Source organism: Salvelinus fontinalis, chromosome 5, assembly GCF_029448725.1.
Source record: "Salvelinus fontinalis isolate EN_2023a chromosome 5, ASM2944872v1, whole genome shotgun sequence".
Lineage (NCBI taxonomy): Eukaryota > Metazoa > Chordata > Actinopteri > Salmoniformes > Salmonidae > Salvelinus > Salvelinus fontinalis.
In genome coordinates, this window is record NC_074669.1 from 25,597,882 (window position 1) to 25,615,288 (window position 17,407).

At 44.8% G+C, this 17,407-nt stretch overlaps 1 protein-coding gene across 3 annotated transcripts in view; it reads left to right on the forward strand.

Annotated features, from left to right (window-relative positions):
- The window catches only part of fip1l1a (FIP1 like 1a (S. cerevisiae)), a 47,805-nt gene extending 30,436 nt beyond the window's left edge, over nt 1-17,369 (forward strand). For all 3 annotated transcript variants that reach the window (XM_055923006.1, XM_055923008.1, XM_055923007.1), the window contains 3 exons: nt 138-339; nt 16,720-16,866; nt 16,964-17,369. In XM_055923006.1, coding sequence (XP_055778981.1) covers nt 138-339; nt 16,720-16,866; nt 16,964-17,108 — 494 coding nt within the window. In that variant the 3' untranslated portion in view covers nt 17,109-17,369. The remainder of the gene's footprint in view (nt 1-137; nt 340-16,719; nt 16,867-16,963) is intronic.
- Nucleotides 17,370-17,407: the final 38 nt, after the last annotated feature.

A 17,407-nucleotide genomic window follows, 5' to 3' on the forward strand; every position in this document is an offset into this window, starting at 1 on the left:
AATGGTTCATAATGGCTATCGTCATAGATAAGTCAGTATGTCATTTTTTTCAGTTTTGGGGGGGAAGCTGAACACTAGGTGTAAAAATATAATTGTGTCTCCTCCAATCAGGTGACTGACCTGCTTTTTCCCCTCAGGTGTGTACCCTCCTCCTCCCCCGGGTAGCGCAGCAGCCTCCTGGGCCGGGGTATTCGACAGTGCCAAGGCCTGGGAGTACTACGCGCAGCGGGACAACGAGCGAGAGCGCCACAAGGAAAGAGACAGAACCAGAGAACGCGGACACGAGAAAGAAAGAGAGAGGGAGAGAGAGCACAACCCTTCCTCCCAGGTCGTCAACAGGTGATAACCTGAGCAGTAGATGGAGATTTTACCTTAGTATGGCCAAACATAATAAGAATGCAACATGAACTGTTGTTATTATACAATACACTATATGTACAAAGTATGTAGACACCCCTTCAAATGAGTGGGTTGGGTTATTTCAGCCACACCCATTGCTGACAGGTGTATAAAATCGAGCACACTGCCATGCAATCTCAATAGACAAACATTGGCAGTAGAATGTCCTTACTGAAGAGCTCAGTGACTTTTAATGTGGCACTGTCATAGGATGCCACCTTTCCAACAAGTCAGTTCATCATATTTATGCCCTGCTATAGCTGCCCCGATCAACTGTAAGTGGTGTTGTTGTGAAGTGGAAACATCTAGGGGCAACAACGGCTGAGCCGCGAAATGGTAGGCCACACAAGCTCACAGAACGGGACCACTGAGTGCTGAAGCACGTACTGTGTTAAAAAAAAAAAAAAAAAAAGTCTGTCCTCGGTTGCAACACTCACTACCGAGTTCCAAACGGCCTCTGGAAGCAACATCAGCACAAGAACTGTTCGTACGAAACTTCATGAAATGGGTTTCCATGGCAAAGCAGCCGCGCACAAGCCTAAGATCACCATGCGCAATGCGAAGTGTCGGCTGGAGTTGTGTAAAGCTCACCGCAGTGGAAACGCGTCCTCTGGAGTGATGTATCGCGCTTCACCATCTGGCAGTCCGACTGACGAATATGGGTTTGGCGGATGCAAGGAGAATGCTACCTGCCTGAATGCATAGTGCGAACTGTAAAGTTTGGTGGAGGAGGAATAATGGTCTGGGGCTGTTTTTCATGGTTCGGGCAAGGCCCCTTATTTCCAGTGAAGGGAAATCTTAATGCTACAGCATACAATGACATTCTAGACGATTCTGCGCTTCCAACTTTGTGGCAACAGTTTGGGGAGGGCCCTTTCCTGTTTTAAAATTACAATGCCCCTGTGCACAACGCAAGGTCCATACAGAAATGGTTTGTTGAGATTGGTGTGGAAGAACTTGACTGGCCTGCACAGAGCCCTGACCTCCACTCCATCAAACACCTTTGGGATGAATTTGAACGTCGACTGTGATCCAGGCCTAATCGCCCAACATCAGTGCCTGACCTCACTAAAGCTCTTGTGGCTAAATGGAAGCAAGTCCCCGCAGCAATGTTCCAACATCTAGTGGAAAGGCTTCCCAGAAGAGTGGATGCTGTTATAGCAGGAAATGAATTCCCATGATTTTATGGGAATACTCTTGGTCATGTAGTGTATGTTAAAGAGTTAGATATCCTTTACTCTTTTTGTCCTCTGTCTCATATTGTTTTCTCCTTAGTAAACACTTAAAGGGATACTTCGGTATTTTGGCAATGAGGCCCTTTTATCTACTTCTATAGTCAGATGAATTTGGGATTACCATTATGTCTCTGCTTATGGTTTGAAGGAAGTCGCTAACTAGCGCTAGCGCAATTGCTAAGCAGTGTTGGCGCAATGACTGGAAGTCTTCACTCTCTCTCCATCTGTCCTCCCTGTGAGCCCCCCCCCCCCCCCCTCTCTCTCATCCTCCCACCACACACTCCATTGACTCCACTGTTGGGCAGTGCAGAGTGCAGACAGGCCTGAGCTGATCCAGTGCTGCCAGCTGTGGTACTGGATGTTGCTGCTGGGTGCATATGTACTGTAGGTGCCAGCCCAGCCCAGCCTGTGAGCCTCCCCTCACACACATGTGCAGCAGGCGGAGAGAAAGGGGGTGGTGGGGGGGGGAGAGAGAGAAGGAAACAGGACAGAATAGACAGGAGAGCAACACTGCAGTCCTTCAGAATAGAGGGGTTTAATGGTTGCCAGGTGCTAGTGTTAGGAAAGTGGAGGCAGGGGTGGGGACGTGTACTTGCTCTGCCAGTCGGGTTGGAGCTGGGTAGTGGGTGAAACCTCTGGTTGTCTGCTCTACAGCTGTTGCAACAGGGGATGGAATAGAGCTGAGAAAGAACTATTATAAGACACACAGGCTGTCTGGTGCAGAGTGGCCAACAAGAGGAATGGGGAGAGATCACAACACATTCAGTCAGTGAAGGAGCTGCAGAGGGCAAGGCGCGCGCGCACACACACACACAGTTCAGACGCAACATTTATGGCTGGCACGGTTAAGAGCTTTGCTTGACGTACCGATTGGTTTCACACAACTGCTCTCAACACTGCAGCAGACGTACTTGTTGGTTTTGGGTTGACTTCAGGCATAACAGTGACCTGTCACAGAAGTCCTCCACCTGAGAATCAGAGGCCATGATTGTGCTTCCGTTGTGGGTGTGGTAGAGGAGCAACCTTTATTTACATGCAATTAGCATATACCGAGTGTACAAATCACTAGGAACACCCGCTATTTCCATAACATAGACTGACCAGGTGAAAGCTATGATCCCTTATTGATGTCACTTGTTAAATCCACTTCAATCATTGTAGATGAAGGGGAGGAGGCCGGTTAAAGAAGGATTTTTATGCCTTGAGACAATAGAGATTGTGTGTGTGCCATTCTGAAGGTGATTGGGCAAGACACTCGATTGAAGTGCCTTTGAACAGGATATGGTAGTAGGTGCCAGGCACACTGGTTTGAGTGTCTCAAGGACTGCAACGCTGCTGGGTTTTTCATGCTCAACAGTTTCCCTGGTGTATCCAAGAATGGTCCACCACCCAAAGGACATCCAGCCAACTTGACACAACTATGGGAAGCATTGGAGTCAGCGTGGACCAACATCCTTGTGGAACGCTTTCGACAACTTGTAGAGACCATGGCTCGACGAATTGAGGCTGTTCTGAGGACGAAAGTGGGTGAAACTCAATATTAGGAAGGTGCTCCTTAAGTTTTGTACACTCGGTGTATATTAACATGCGTTACCATTTCTCCCGACAGTGGAAGAACTTCTCTGGCACTCTGCGGGAAACAAAGACGTGCTTCACCCGCACCGTGCCGAAAGAGCGGCAGAGGCTGCCCAACTACCCTCCAAGTCAAATATGGCAATCTATTGTTTGACGGCACTCTATATCCGTTCTTCCATGGAGAAAGTGACATTTTTTTAGTTTGGTGCGGCGATAAAGCTCTGTTTGAACTAGGGCGTAGATAAAGTTATGTCCCAGTGCTTTCCAGTCTGGTAGGTCTATCCAGGGTCTCTGCTGTTCTCTCCTAGATGAGCCCTGTCTGTCCCCTCAGTACTGTAGCTCTTTTTTTTCCTTTTTTTCCCCCTCACCTTTATTTAACCAGGTAGGCTAGTTGAGAACAAGTTCTCATTTACAACTGCGACCTGGCCAATATAAAGCATAGCAATTTGACACATACAATAACACAGAGTTACACATGGAATAAACAAAACATACAGTAGAAAAATAAGTCTATATACAATAATGTGAGCAAATGAGGTGAGATAAGGGAGTTAAAGGCAAACAAAGGCCATGGTGGCGAAGTAAATACAATATAGCAAGTAAAACACTGGAATGGTAGATTTGCAGTGGAAGAATGTGCAAAATAGAAATAACGGGGAGCAAAATAAATAAATACAGTAGGGGAAGAGGTAGTTGTTTAGGCTAAATTATAGATAGGCTATGTACAGGTGCAGTATTCTATGAGCTACTCTGACAGCTGGTGCTTAAAGCTAGTGAGGAAGATAAGTGTTTCCAGCTTCAGAGATTTTTGTAGTTCGTTCCAGTCATTGACAGCAGAGAACTGGAAGGATATGCGGCCAAAGGAAGAATTGGTTTTGGGGGTGACCAGTGAGATATACCTGCTGGAGCGCATGCTACGAGTGGGTGCTGCTATGGTGACCAGTGAGCTGAGATAAGGCGGTGCTTTACCTAGCAGAGACTTATAGATAACCTGTAGCCAGTGGGTTTGGCGACGAGTATGAAGCGAGGGCCAACCAATGAGAGCGTACAGGTCGTAATGGTGGGTAGTGTATGGGGCTTTGGTGACAAAACGGATGGCACTGTGATAGACTGCATCCGGTTTGTTGAGTAGAGTGTTTGAGGCTATTTTATAGATGACATCACCGAAGTCGAGGATCGGTAGGATGGTCAGTTTTACGAGGGTATGTTTGGCAGCATGAGTGAAGGAGGCTTTGTTGCGATATAGGAAGGCGATTCTAGATTTCATTTTGGATTGGAGATGCTTAATGTGAGTCTGGATGGAGAGTTTACAGTCTAGCCAGACACCTAGGTATTTGTAGTTGTCCACGTATTCTAAGTCAGAGCCGTCCAGAGTAGTGATGCTGGACGGGCGAGCCGGTGCGGGCAGTGATCGGTTGAATAGCATGCATTTAGTTTTACTAGCGTTTAAGAGCAGTTGGAGGCCACGGAAGGAGAGTTATATGGCATTGAAGCTCGTCTGGAGGTTAGTTAACACAGTGTCCAAAGAGAGGCCAGAAGTATACAGAATGACGAGCTCCCCTGCGATCCTAGTTCCTATTTTCACCTAGTGCCTATTTTCAGTGCTCTACTCTACTGCCCTACAGTCTGAGTCTACCATCCACACACTTTCACATTTTCAGTGCTCTACTCACCTGCCCTACATTTCCACAGCACACAGTGGGGTTGACCAGTAGCCAAATGTCTCATTAATTTATATGAACTCAGACAAATGCCAAGTATGATACACACGTCCTGCCTCTTGCTCACTCACTCCTTCTCATGCCCACAATATCGTGCAGCTTACCAACCCTCCCCCTCACTGTGCCTACTTGACAGAATCCCTACACATTCACATTCAGTCTCCCTCCTAAACACACTGTGACTCGTGATGTTCTTCATCTAGTGTCTTTCTGTCGCAACTCTCTGCTGCAGTGGGTCGTGTAGAGGATCATATGGAGGAGAGCTGTGTTTCGTGTCATATGAGGGAAGAGGGGCTGTGAGGCTGTAACGTAACCGCAGGAGGAGAGGAGGAAGTCAGGGAGGGCCAGCCATGTGTGTAACAGGCCCACTGGAACAGAGAACTGCTCTTAAAGCCACTGTGGTTCTGTTCTGGTCCCCATGGGTAGCTCCTGTTTCCCTGTCTCCCAGGGTGGTCATGCCTTCAATGTGTGTGTGTGTGCCCGCGCCACATTCTGATCACATGGCATGATGCATGTTGGGTACATGGAGGTGTGCCGAAGGTATCTATTTGGAGTAGTGAGTGATGTATTCTGTCTGTGTTGGCAGCAGAGGCTCATCCCTTCTGGCCTATGGCCACCCTGGTTGCATAGTGGTGTCAGTGGTCTATGTTCTGTCTGCAGGCTGCTCTTTAAGGGCTCTACTTAGCACCACTGATAGGCTCTGAGGCAGAGCCCTCTGGGCGCCAGCTTCTGGCACGACCACCAGCCAGGCATGTTTGGGAGTTAGCACCTAGGTTAACACTAGCTAATGCAACACAGAACGGTCAGGCTCACCTCCTAAAGACACCGACCACTCACACATTTTACACTCACTAGCACATTTTCTCTGTCTCTTCTGCCCGGTGCAGACAACCCTGGGCAGCTGGTTGGCCATTTGGTGAACACTTGTCCTCTGAATGTGATCTCATCCCTGTAGCTTATTATGGAGGGGCTGGGTTTGTCCTCTCTCCAGCTGGCAGGATAACACACACACACACACACACACACATATACAGGGATTGTGTTAGTGTTCTGAGTGTTTATAATAGTAATCCATATGTAAAAGTTACACGCTTTCTCTTTCTGACACATCTACACAGGTGGCTTGTATCTGTTCAGTGTTAATGGAGACTGAATTTGGAAATGCATTCTTGTTCCCCAGGCTTACAGTGACACAGCTCATTCTCACTCATGCATTTGTTCCTGTATTAAACCTGCACTAGGAAGCACTCGCTTATTCATTCACAGTTATAGTGACTCTGTGTGAAGTGGGTATAAGTGTGTTAATGCTAACAACTGTGGAAGACTGTAAACAGGCCTTCAGGTCTGCACTCCCACTGGTAATAAAAGAACTGCCAGTGCCCAAATATTTAATGAGTCCTTTAACCTTAGCTCGCTCTCTCTCTGGTAGAACGCCCTTCTTGCCTCTCAGATCGTTCACAGCCCCCCTGGGTTGGGGACAGAAGCACCAGCTCATCAGCAAACAGTAGACATTTAACTTCAGATTCTAGTTGAGTGATGCAGGGTGCTACAGACTGTTCTAGTGCCCTCTCCAATTCTCTCTCTCTCGCTTTCTCCCTGTCATAGAAGTCCTCCACCTGCGAATCCAAGGCTATGTTTGTGCCTCCATTGTGGGTGCGGTAGAGAAGCTATCTTTATTTGCATGCAATTAACATACACTGAGTATACAAAACATTAGGAACACCTTCCTGATATAGAGTTGCATCCCCCCCTTTTGCCCTCAGAACAGCCTTAATTCGTCGGGTCATGGACTCTACAGGGTGTCGAAAGCGTTCCACACGGATGCTGGCCCAAGTTGACTCCAATACTACCCGTAGTTGTGTCAAGTTGGCTGGATGTCCTTTGAGTGATGGACCATTCTTGATACACACGGGAAACTGTTCAGCATTAACCCAGTCGCGTTGCAGTTCTTGACACATTCAAACCAGTGCATCTGGCACCTACTACCATACCACGTTCAAAGGCATATCAATCTTTTGTCTTGTTCACAGCCCCCCTGGGTTGGGGACAGAAGCACCAGCTCATCAGCAAACAGTAGACATTTAACTTCAGATTCTAGTTGAGTGATGCAGGGTGCTGCAGACTGTTCTAGTGCCCTCTCCAATTCTTTCTCGCTCTCTATCTCGCTCTCTCTGGCAAGTTGTTTTTTAATATGTCAGCTAGAGTTAGCAAACTTTTTCCCTTGTTCAACGCACCTCTGGTTTGGCTTCAATCACCCTCACTACTAGCTATAGATTGGAATGTAAGATGATGTGATTTAACCCAAAAATGTTGGGCCATTATACTGGTAGTTACAGGTGTGGCTATACAAAACGTTGATAGAAATGCTTCAACTATCCTGGTATTGGGGATACTATCTTCGTCCTCGCTTCTCGTAAAATGTCTGTATTCAGTTGCAGTGGGTCCGTTTGAATATAGAAAATATTTCAAATAAATCTCTATTTTGGTCCATGAGGTAATCCAACTGTGTACACCGCCATCTTTTCAAATTGATTGAGACAGGTGGTCCACCCCAAAGTGCCACATGTTATAATGACAGACGACTGTCTCGATCAATGAGAGAAGACTTGAAATTAACAAGATGGCGGTGTACATATTGTTGGATTACTTCATGGAACAAAACATGTATTTATTTTAATAACGGAGCATTTTGTAAATTCAATCGGTCTTCCTGCATTTACATTTACATTTAAGTCATTTAGCAGACGCTCTTATCCAGAGCGACTTACAAATTGGTGCATTCACCTTATGATATCCAGTGGAACAACCACTTTACAATAGTGCATCTAAATCTTTTGGACATGGACATTTTGAGACTCCTGTCCATGAATCCAGGACAAAGATGGTATCCCCAATACTTACTACTTTAGTAAGATAGATACTATCCACTGCAGTGCTGTCTTACATTGGTATTCGGATACGGCCAGTATCTAATTGAAAAGTGTTTCTTGTTCTCTTTGCCTTCGTCAGAGCTTTAAACAAAATACACGTTACATGTTTGGGATGCTCTGGATCAAAGGTGTGTTCCAGTATTACGGAACTTCGCACAGCCATTGAAGAGAAGTGGGACAACGTTCCACAGGCCACAATCAACAGCCAACTCTATGCGAAGGAGATGTCGCACTGCACAAATGCTGGTCTCACCAGATACTGAAGGATTTTCTGATCCACACCCCTACCTTTAAAAAAAAAAAAAAAAAGCTGTTTGTGACCAACAGATGCGTGTCTGTATTCCCAGTCATGTGAAATCCATAGATTAGGGCCTAATGAATTCATTTGAATTGACTGATTTCCTTATATGAACTGTACAATCTTGGAAATTGTTGCATGTTGCGTTTATTTTTGTTCAGTGTATTTATCAAGAGATTTCATCTATATTTTCTGTAGCAGTCTATTTGCCACCACAAATTGATGCTGGCACTAAGACCACAGTCAGAGCTGTATAGGTCCATAAGCAAACAAGAAAATGCACATCCAGAGGCAGCATTTCTTGTGGCCGGTGATTTTAATGCAGGGAAACTGAAATCTGTTTGAACATTTTTACCAGCATGTCACCTCTGCAACTAGAGGCCACAAAATTCTTGATCACTTTTACGCCACACACAGAAAATCATACAAGGTGTTTCCCTCCCTTTGGCAAATCAGACCATTACTCTATCCTCTTAATTCCTGCTTACAAGCAAAAACTCAAACACAGGAAGTACCAGTGACACGCTCAATACGGAGGTGGTCCGATGAAGCGGATGCTTATACAAAAGTATGTGGACACCCCTTCTAATTACTAGATTCGGCTATTTAAGCCACTCTCGTTGCTGACAGGTGTAAAAAAAAAATTGAGCACACAGCCATGCAATCTCCATAGTATGCCACCTCTCCAACAAGTCTCAGTTCATCAATTTGCCCAGCTAAAGCTGCCCCGGTCAACTGTGTTTGATTTTGTGAAGTGGAACATCTAGAATCAACAACGGCTCAGCCTAGAAGTGGTAGGCCACACAAGCTCACAAAACGGGGCCGCCAAGTGGTGAAGGGCGTAGAGGGTGTAAAATTCATCTGTCCTCGGTTGCAACACTCACTACCGAATTCCAAACTGCCTCTGGAACCAACGTCAGCACAAGAAATGTTCGTTGGGAGCTTCATGAAATGGGTTTCCATGGCCAAGCAGCAAGCTTAAGATCACCGTGCGCAATGCCAGGAGTTGGCTGGAGTGGTGTAAAGCTCGCCGCCATTGGACTCTGGAGCAGTGAAAACGCATTCTCTGGTGTGAATAATCATTCTTCACCATCTGTGAGTCCGACGGACAAATCTGGGTTTGACAGATGCCAGGAGAACACTACCTGCCCCAATGCATAGTGCCAACTGTAAAGTTCGGTGGAGGAGTATTTAATTGTCTGGCGCTGTTTTTCATGGTTTGTGCTAGGCCCCTTAGTTCCAGTGAAGGGAAATCTTAATGCTACAATATACAATGACATTCTAGACGATTCTGTGCTTCCAACTTAGTGGCAACAGTTTTGAGAAGGCCCTTACTTGTTTCAGCAGGACAATGCCCCATGCACAAAACAAGGTCCGCACAGAAATGTTTTCTCGGTCAGTGTGGAAGAACTTGACTGGCCTGCACAGAGCCCTGACCTCAACCCCATCAAACACCTTTGGGATGAATTGGAACGCTGACTACGAACATCAGTGCTCGACCTCACTAATGCTCTTGTGTCTTAATGGAAGCAAGTCCCTGAACCAATGTTCCAACATCTAGTGGGAAGCCTTCCCAGAATAGTGGATGCTGTTATAGCAGCAAAGGGGGACCAACTCCATATTAATGCACATGATTTTGGAATGAGATGTTCGATGAGCAGGTGTCCACATACAGTTGAAGTCGGAAGTTTACATAAACTTCAGGGCCATCACAAACCCCTGACCTCAATCCCATAGAATATTTGTGTGCAGAACTGAAAAATTATGTGCGAGCTAGGAGGCCTGAGAACCTGACTCAGGAGGAATGGGCCAAAATTCTCCCAACTTTTTGTGGGAAGCTTGTGGAAGGCTATTTTACCTTTATTTAACTAGGCAAGTCAGTTAAGAACAAATTCTTATTTTCAATGAAAAGGAAGAGTGGGTTGTTCAGGGGCAGAATGACAGATTTTTACCTTGTAAGCTCGGGGATTCGATCTTGCAACCTTTCGGTTACTAGTTCAACGCTCTAACCACTAGTGAGGGTGAGGGAGCGCTTTGTAAATGTGTTTCTTTGTGCGGAGTAATGGCGATTTTAGAGTTGTTGTTTTTTACTCTGGTTGCACAGGTGACGTGCTGGTAACTTAGGTAAGATGAATTTCAGAAACCCTGCATTGAAATCCCTGGCCACTAGCAGCGCTGCCTCTGGATGTGTATTTTCTTGTTTGCTTATGGCCCTATACAGCTCGTTTAGTGCAGTCTTAGTGATTAGAAAACAGTGGAAGAAGGCGCATATTGTCCTTGTTCAGCCATTACGCTGAGAAACACAGGATATTACAGTTCTTCAGGTCCCATTGATAGGATCATCTCAAACGGATATCGTCCATTTTGTTATCTAGTGATTGTACGTTCGCCAGTTGAACTGAGGATAGAGGGGGTTTATACTCTTCCTCTTTCGAGTCCCGGGGCTTAGGGCCGGAATGAGCATTACATCCACAGCTGCCGACTCATTGAAGTAGATATCTGTTCTGATGTCCAGAAGCTGTTTTTGGTCATAGGAAATGATGGCGGGAATATTATGTACTAAAATAGTTAAGACCAGCGGGGGGGGGACACAAAATAGTAGAATTTGTTAGGAGCCCGTAAAACGGCAGTTATCCACTGCAACCCCGTCTTCACACGTTCCTACTACGTAGTCCTATGGACTGAAAGATCCTTGCTCTAATCTATTTTGAAATCCAATACACGTGTATTCTCTTCTCTGTAGTCATTATTATAGAAACAACCACTTGTGCTCTGTGAGATTTCAGCCCTTTAGGACAGGGATTTTCAAACTGGGTTCTGAAGGGGGCGTAACATGCTGACCAAACTGCGTGCGTGAGTCAGGCGCTAAAATAGAGCTTGGTTCTATTTGTGGCGCTTAATGCGCTGCAAGTCCCGTCTCTCCCATCTCCTCATTGGTTTTTAGGAGCATAGACCCACGTGGGTGATTGAAAGATGAACTGAGGTCCACACTCCAGTCCAGTTGGTGGTGTAATGCTCCTTAAAGTTGGTTGCCAACCGCCCTATAAAGTCCAAAGAAGAAGCCTGAAGGAGGAGAGATTACTAGAAACAAATGGTTTTCCCTTTTATCTGTGGATTAATTGTCGGAGTAGAGGACCTTGTGCATTTCAGGTAAAATAACAACCCAATGTTTATATCCCAGGACAAATTAGCTAGCAACAGCAAGCTAGCTAGCTAAATTGCCTTAAATGTTTAATGCTTTTCAACCTGTCCCAAAAGTAATATAGTTTAAGAATTTGTTTTGATATTTCAACCTGCACGTCCTGATATTTCCACATGCACACGAGGACGCACGCGCTCGAGCAGTCTGGTCTGCATGTAAGGGGATCCGCAGAAATTGTGAGATTTTGTTGGTTTTTTCCCCCCCAAAAAACAATATTTAAATTAGTGTAGGTTTTATTACTCCGACAAAACATGTTTTGGGTAAAATAATGATCAGTCTTACTGTCTTTCCTATCCACCCCTACTTTTCACCAATATGCAAATAGCCGTTGCACTTGCCTCTTCCACTCTGTAAACCAGTGGTAGTCATTGCGCGGCTCACGAGACTCATGTAGCTTTCAGGAACTTAATTGCTGTTTCGGGTTTTATTTTAAGGGGTTCCTCGGCCAGGGGCTAAATCATATTTTGGGGTCCTTGATAGGGCTGGGCGATATGGACAAAATATCATATCACAATATTTTTGACGGTATTTTATGTTTTTGAATAATATACGTTCTAAATATGTTTGAGTAGTTCATGACCCTAGGGTGGCAACACAAATTTGTAAGTGATTTCAAGGGGGCTTTCTCAATTTATACTGTTCTATTCAACTCCAAACAAAACACATTTTCATCAATTTATGCATTTCCTGCACTTTTATTATAATTTCCACACTGTGCCAGGCAGCATGATATGGGCAAAAAATATAGGCCTAGTTAATTGGTGAACTGTTGGAATCTTGGTAATATAATGATTACTGTAATTCTATAGTGGGCAACACCTTGAATAAATTGTTATTTGACATGACAATGAATAAATAAACCAGGGAGGAATTATTGACAGGGTAGTGTTGGTCAGTGTTTCCAGGTGACCCGTAATTAATGTTACATTACACGTTTTCTTACTACATGTAGCTAGCTAGCTAACATAGTCATCCTTTGCCTATTCCTCTCTGATAAGCATGTTTGTGCAACTGTATCTTATCTAGGCCTAGTTTCAGAGTGGGTGACAAGGAATAAGTTAGTCATAAATATTTCTAAAACTTAAAGCATTGTATTTGGGACAAATCATTCACTAAACTCTAATCCTAAACTAAATCTTGTAATAAGAAATGTGGAAATTTAGCAAGTTGAGGTGACTAAACTGCTTGGAGTAACCCTGGATTGTAAACTGTCATGGTCAAAACATATTGATACAACAGTGGCTAAGATTGGGAGAAGTCTGTCCATAATAAAGCAATGCTCTACCTTCTTAACAGCACTATCAACAAGGCAAGTCCTACAGGCCCTAGTTTTGTTGCACCTGGACTACTGTTCAGTCGTGTGGTCAGGTGCCACAAAAATGGACTTAGGAAAATTGCAATTGTCTCAGAACAGGGCAGTACGGCTGGCCCTTGGATATACACGGAGAGCTAATATTAATAATATGCATGTCAATCTCTCCTGGCTGAAAGTGGAGGAGAGATTGACTTCATCACTACTTTTATTTATGAGAGGTATTGACATGTTGAATGCACCGAGCTGTCTGTTTGAACTACCTGCACACAGCTCGGACACCCATGCATACCCCACAATACATGCCACAGTCCAGAACAGACTATGGGACGCGCACAGTACTACATAGAGCCATGACTACATGGAACTCTATTCCACATCAAGTAACTGATGCAAGCAGTAAAATTAGATTTAGAAAAATAACAAATACGTTTAAAATTTACCTTATGGAACAGCTGGGACTGTGAAGCAACAAAGATAGGCACAGACACATGCTTACATACACATGGGTTTTGTACTGTAGAAATGTGGTGGAGTAGGGGCCTGAGGGAATGTATTGTAATGTTTTTAAAATTGTATAAACTACCTTAATTTTGCTGAACCCCAGGAAAAGCAAGGCAGCAGCTAATGGGGATCCATAATAAATACAAATACCAACACTGGTACCAGGCAGTATTAGTTAGCTATGTTTGCTCTCCACTCTTAGTACATGTACCAACCTAGCTAGCCAGCTAACTAGCGATTAGCATTAGCAGCTAACACAAATTATTGTAGCAACACCGTTCTAAGAAAGACAAAATAGAAGATACAGACATTATACGCACCGGAGTTCATATCACATTTAACAAACATGGATATACCATTATAGAAGGTAAAGTAAAGACTCAAACCGGTCTGTGCGTCTATTGATTTACAGTACCAGTCAAAAGTTTGGACACACCTTCTCATTCAAAGGTTTTTCTTTATTTTTACTATTTTCTACATTGTAGAACAATAGTGAAGACATCAAAACTATGAAATAACGGATATGGAATCATTTAGTAACCAAAAAAGTGTTAAACAAAGTAGCCACCATTTGCCTTGATGACAGCTTTGCACACTCTTGGCATTCTCTCAACCAGCTTCACCTGGAATGCTTTTCCAACAGTCTTGAAGGAGTTCCCATGCTGAGCACTTGTTGGCTGCTGTTTCTTCACTCTGCGCAACTCATCCCAAACTCATCCCAAACCTTCTCAAATGGGTTGAGATCGGGTGATTGTGGAGGCCAGGTCATCTGATGCAGCACTCCATCACTCTCCTTCTTGGTCAAATAGCCCTTACACAGTCTGGAGGTGGGTTGGGTCATTGTCCTGTTGAAAAACAAATTATGTCCCACCAGCGCAAACCAGATAGGATGGTGTATTGCTGCAGAATGCTGTGGTAGCCATGCTGGTTAAGTGTGCCTTGAATTCTAAATAAATCTCTGACAGTGGCACCATCACACCTCCTCCTCCATACTTCATGGTGGGAACCACACATGATGGAGATCATCTGTTCACCTACTCTGTGTCCCACTTAGACACGGCGGTTGGAACCAAAAATCTCAAATTTGGACTCATCAGATCAAAGGACAGATTTCCACCAGTCTAATGCACATTGCTCGTGTTTCTTGGCCCAGGCAAGTTTCTTATTCTTATTGGTGTCCTTTAGTAGTGGTTTCTTTGCAGCAATTCAACCATGAAGGCCTGATTCACACAGTCTCATCTGAACAGTTGATGTGTCTGTTACTTGAACTTGATGAAACATTTATTTGGGCTGCAATTTCTGAGGCTGGTAACTCTAATGAGTGTATCCTCTGCAGCATAGGTAACTGTGGGTTATTCTTTCCTGTTGCGGTCTTCATGAGAGCCAGTTTCATCATAGCGCTTCATGGTTTTTGCGACTGCACTTAAAGAAACTTTGAAAGTTCTTAATTTTCCGGATTGACTGACCTTTGTCTTAAAGTAATGGCTATCGTTTATCTTTGCTTATTTGAGCTGTTCTTGCCATTTAATATGGACTTTGTCTGTTACCAAATAGGGCTATCTTCTGTATACCACCCCTACCTTGTCACAACACAGCTGATTGGCTCAGGGGTGTGTACTTAGTCCCCTCCTGTACTCACTGTTCACTCACGACTGTGTGGCCCAACACGACTCCAACACCATTGTTAAGTTTGCTGACGACACAACAGTGGTAGGCCTGATCACCGGCAACGATGAGACGGCCTATAGGGAGGAGGTCAGAGAGCTGGCAGTGTGGTGCCAGGACAACAACCTCTGCCTCAACATGAGCAAGACAAAGGAGCAGGATCATGGACTACAGGAAATGGCGGGCCGAACAGGCCCCCATTAACATCGACGGGCTGGAGTGGGTCGAGAGTTTCAAGTTCCTTGGTGTCCACATCACCAACAAACTATCATGGTCCAAACACACCAAGACCATCGTGAAGAGGTCATGACAAAACCTTTTCCTCCTCAGGAGACAGCTGCACATTCGAGACCATCCTGACCGGTTGCATCACCGCCTGGTATGGCAACTGCTCGGCATCTGACCTTAAGGCACTACAGAGGGTAGTGCGTACTGTCCAGTACATCACTGGGGTCAAGCTTCCTGCCATCCAAGACCTAATATAATAGGCGGTGTCAGAGGAAAGCCCATAGAGTTGTCAGAGACTCCAGGCACCCAAGTCAGAGTGTTTTCCTCTGCTACCGCACGGCAAGCGGTGCCGGAGCTCCAAGTCTAGGACCAAAAGGCTCCTTAACTTCTACCCCCAAGCCATAAGACTGCTGAACAATTATTCAAATGGCCACCGAACTATTTACATTGACACGCCCCCCATTTGTTTTGTACACTGCTGCTACTCACTGTTTTATTATCTATGCATAGTCACTTCACCCCTACCTACATGCACATATTACCTCAAGTAACCTGTCCCCCCGCACTCTGACTTGGTACCGGTACCCCCTGTATATAGCCTCGTTACTGTTATGTTATTGTGTTTTCATAATTTTTATACTTTAGTTTATTTGGTAAATATTTCCTTAACTCTTCTTGAACTGCACAGTTGGTTAAGGGCTTGAAAGTAAGCATTTCACGATAAGGTCTACACTTGTTGTAACGCAATAAGAAGGAAAGAAATTCCACATAACTTTTAGCAAGGCACACCTGTTAATTGAAATGCATTCCAGGTGACTACCTCATGAAGCTGGTTGAGAGAATGCTAAACGTGTGCACAGTTGTCAAGGCAAAGAGGGGCTACTTTGAAGAATCTCATATAACATTTTGATTTGTTTAACACCTTTTTTGGTTACTACATGATTCCATATGTGTTTCATAGTTTAGATGTTTTCACTATTATTCTACAATGTAGAACGTATAAAAATAAAGAAAAATCCTGGAATGAGCAGGTGTCCTAACTTTTAACTGGTACTGTATAATAAAATACGGTATATCACCCAGCCCTAGTCCTTGACATAGATGGGTTTTTTTTTAACCCCTGCTTTAGAAGACTGGAGGTGAATGCCTGTTTCAGCTGCTGTCACTGTGTCGTACCTGCAGCTCTGCAGCATAAAAAACACCCCGCCACTGTGTGTGTGTGTGTGTGACAAAGACACTGCTGAGGTCGTGAGAGGGGAGGGAAGGTGTGAGTTAGTGAAGGATGGTGTGAAAGAGCACGGCCCTGTGGGACCAGGAGTCCTCCAGTAAATAATGGAGCTGTATTTGAGTCCAGAGGATAGGGGGATGCTGCTGTTGCTTTCATCTAAAGGTCACAGGAGGACAGGGGTGGGCTTTGTGTTCCTCAAAGGCTCTACCACACCATGCTATTAAACTAAAGCCAAACAGAGATTTGGTTAAAGGTGCTGGTATCGCCTGGGCAGAGAGCAGAGAAAATGGGCCAATAGAATCATGTTACCTGGCTTATCACAATTGTTTTGCCACTGTGGTGTCCATTGTCCAATAAGAAGGCTCAATGTTTAAGCGAGGAAGCAGTGTTTGGGGTTATTGACCAGTGAGTTGTTATTGCAGTGAGGAGGATCGGCACCGGCACAGGGACTATGGGGAGAGAGGATATGACCGCCACCACCACGAGAGATCCAGCAGAGAGAAAGAAGAGAGACACCGAGAGAAGAGACACAGAGACAAAGAGGAGGGGAGACACAAGTCCTCAAGCAGGTACAACACACATCCACACTCTTAACACACAGTAGACACCGGCATGTTCAGGTAGACAGTGTAAGTAACCAGTGATTGTCTGTCTGTGTGTTAACAGTAGCAGCAGGAGGAGACATGAGAGTGAGGAGGGGGACAGTCATCGAAGACACAAACACAAGAAGGTCAAGAGGAGCAGAGAGGACAAGGAGCCCAGCCAGGAACTCTCTGCTGACCAGGAGAACCAATCAGAGCCCACAGAGTGATTCTCTGTCCCTCTCACCAGCCAATAGGGGGACCCGCTGTGACCCTCAGGCATTCTGTTTAACATATCAGACACTGGACTGCTCCTCTAATATATTTCAGTTCACTTTGAAGGTGAAAAACCCAAAGCATTGTTTTATGTATACGTTGTATACAACTTGTATATTTTGACTCATCTGAGAGACGTGTTTTGTTTTATTGAATTTAAGAGATATGTTTGGATAAAGGAGCTGACTGGACCTCAGTTGATTGTTCAAATTTGAGTGCGCTGTGTTAAATATCTTATCCCAGGTCATTTCAC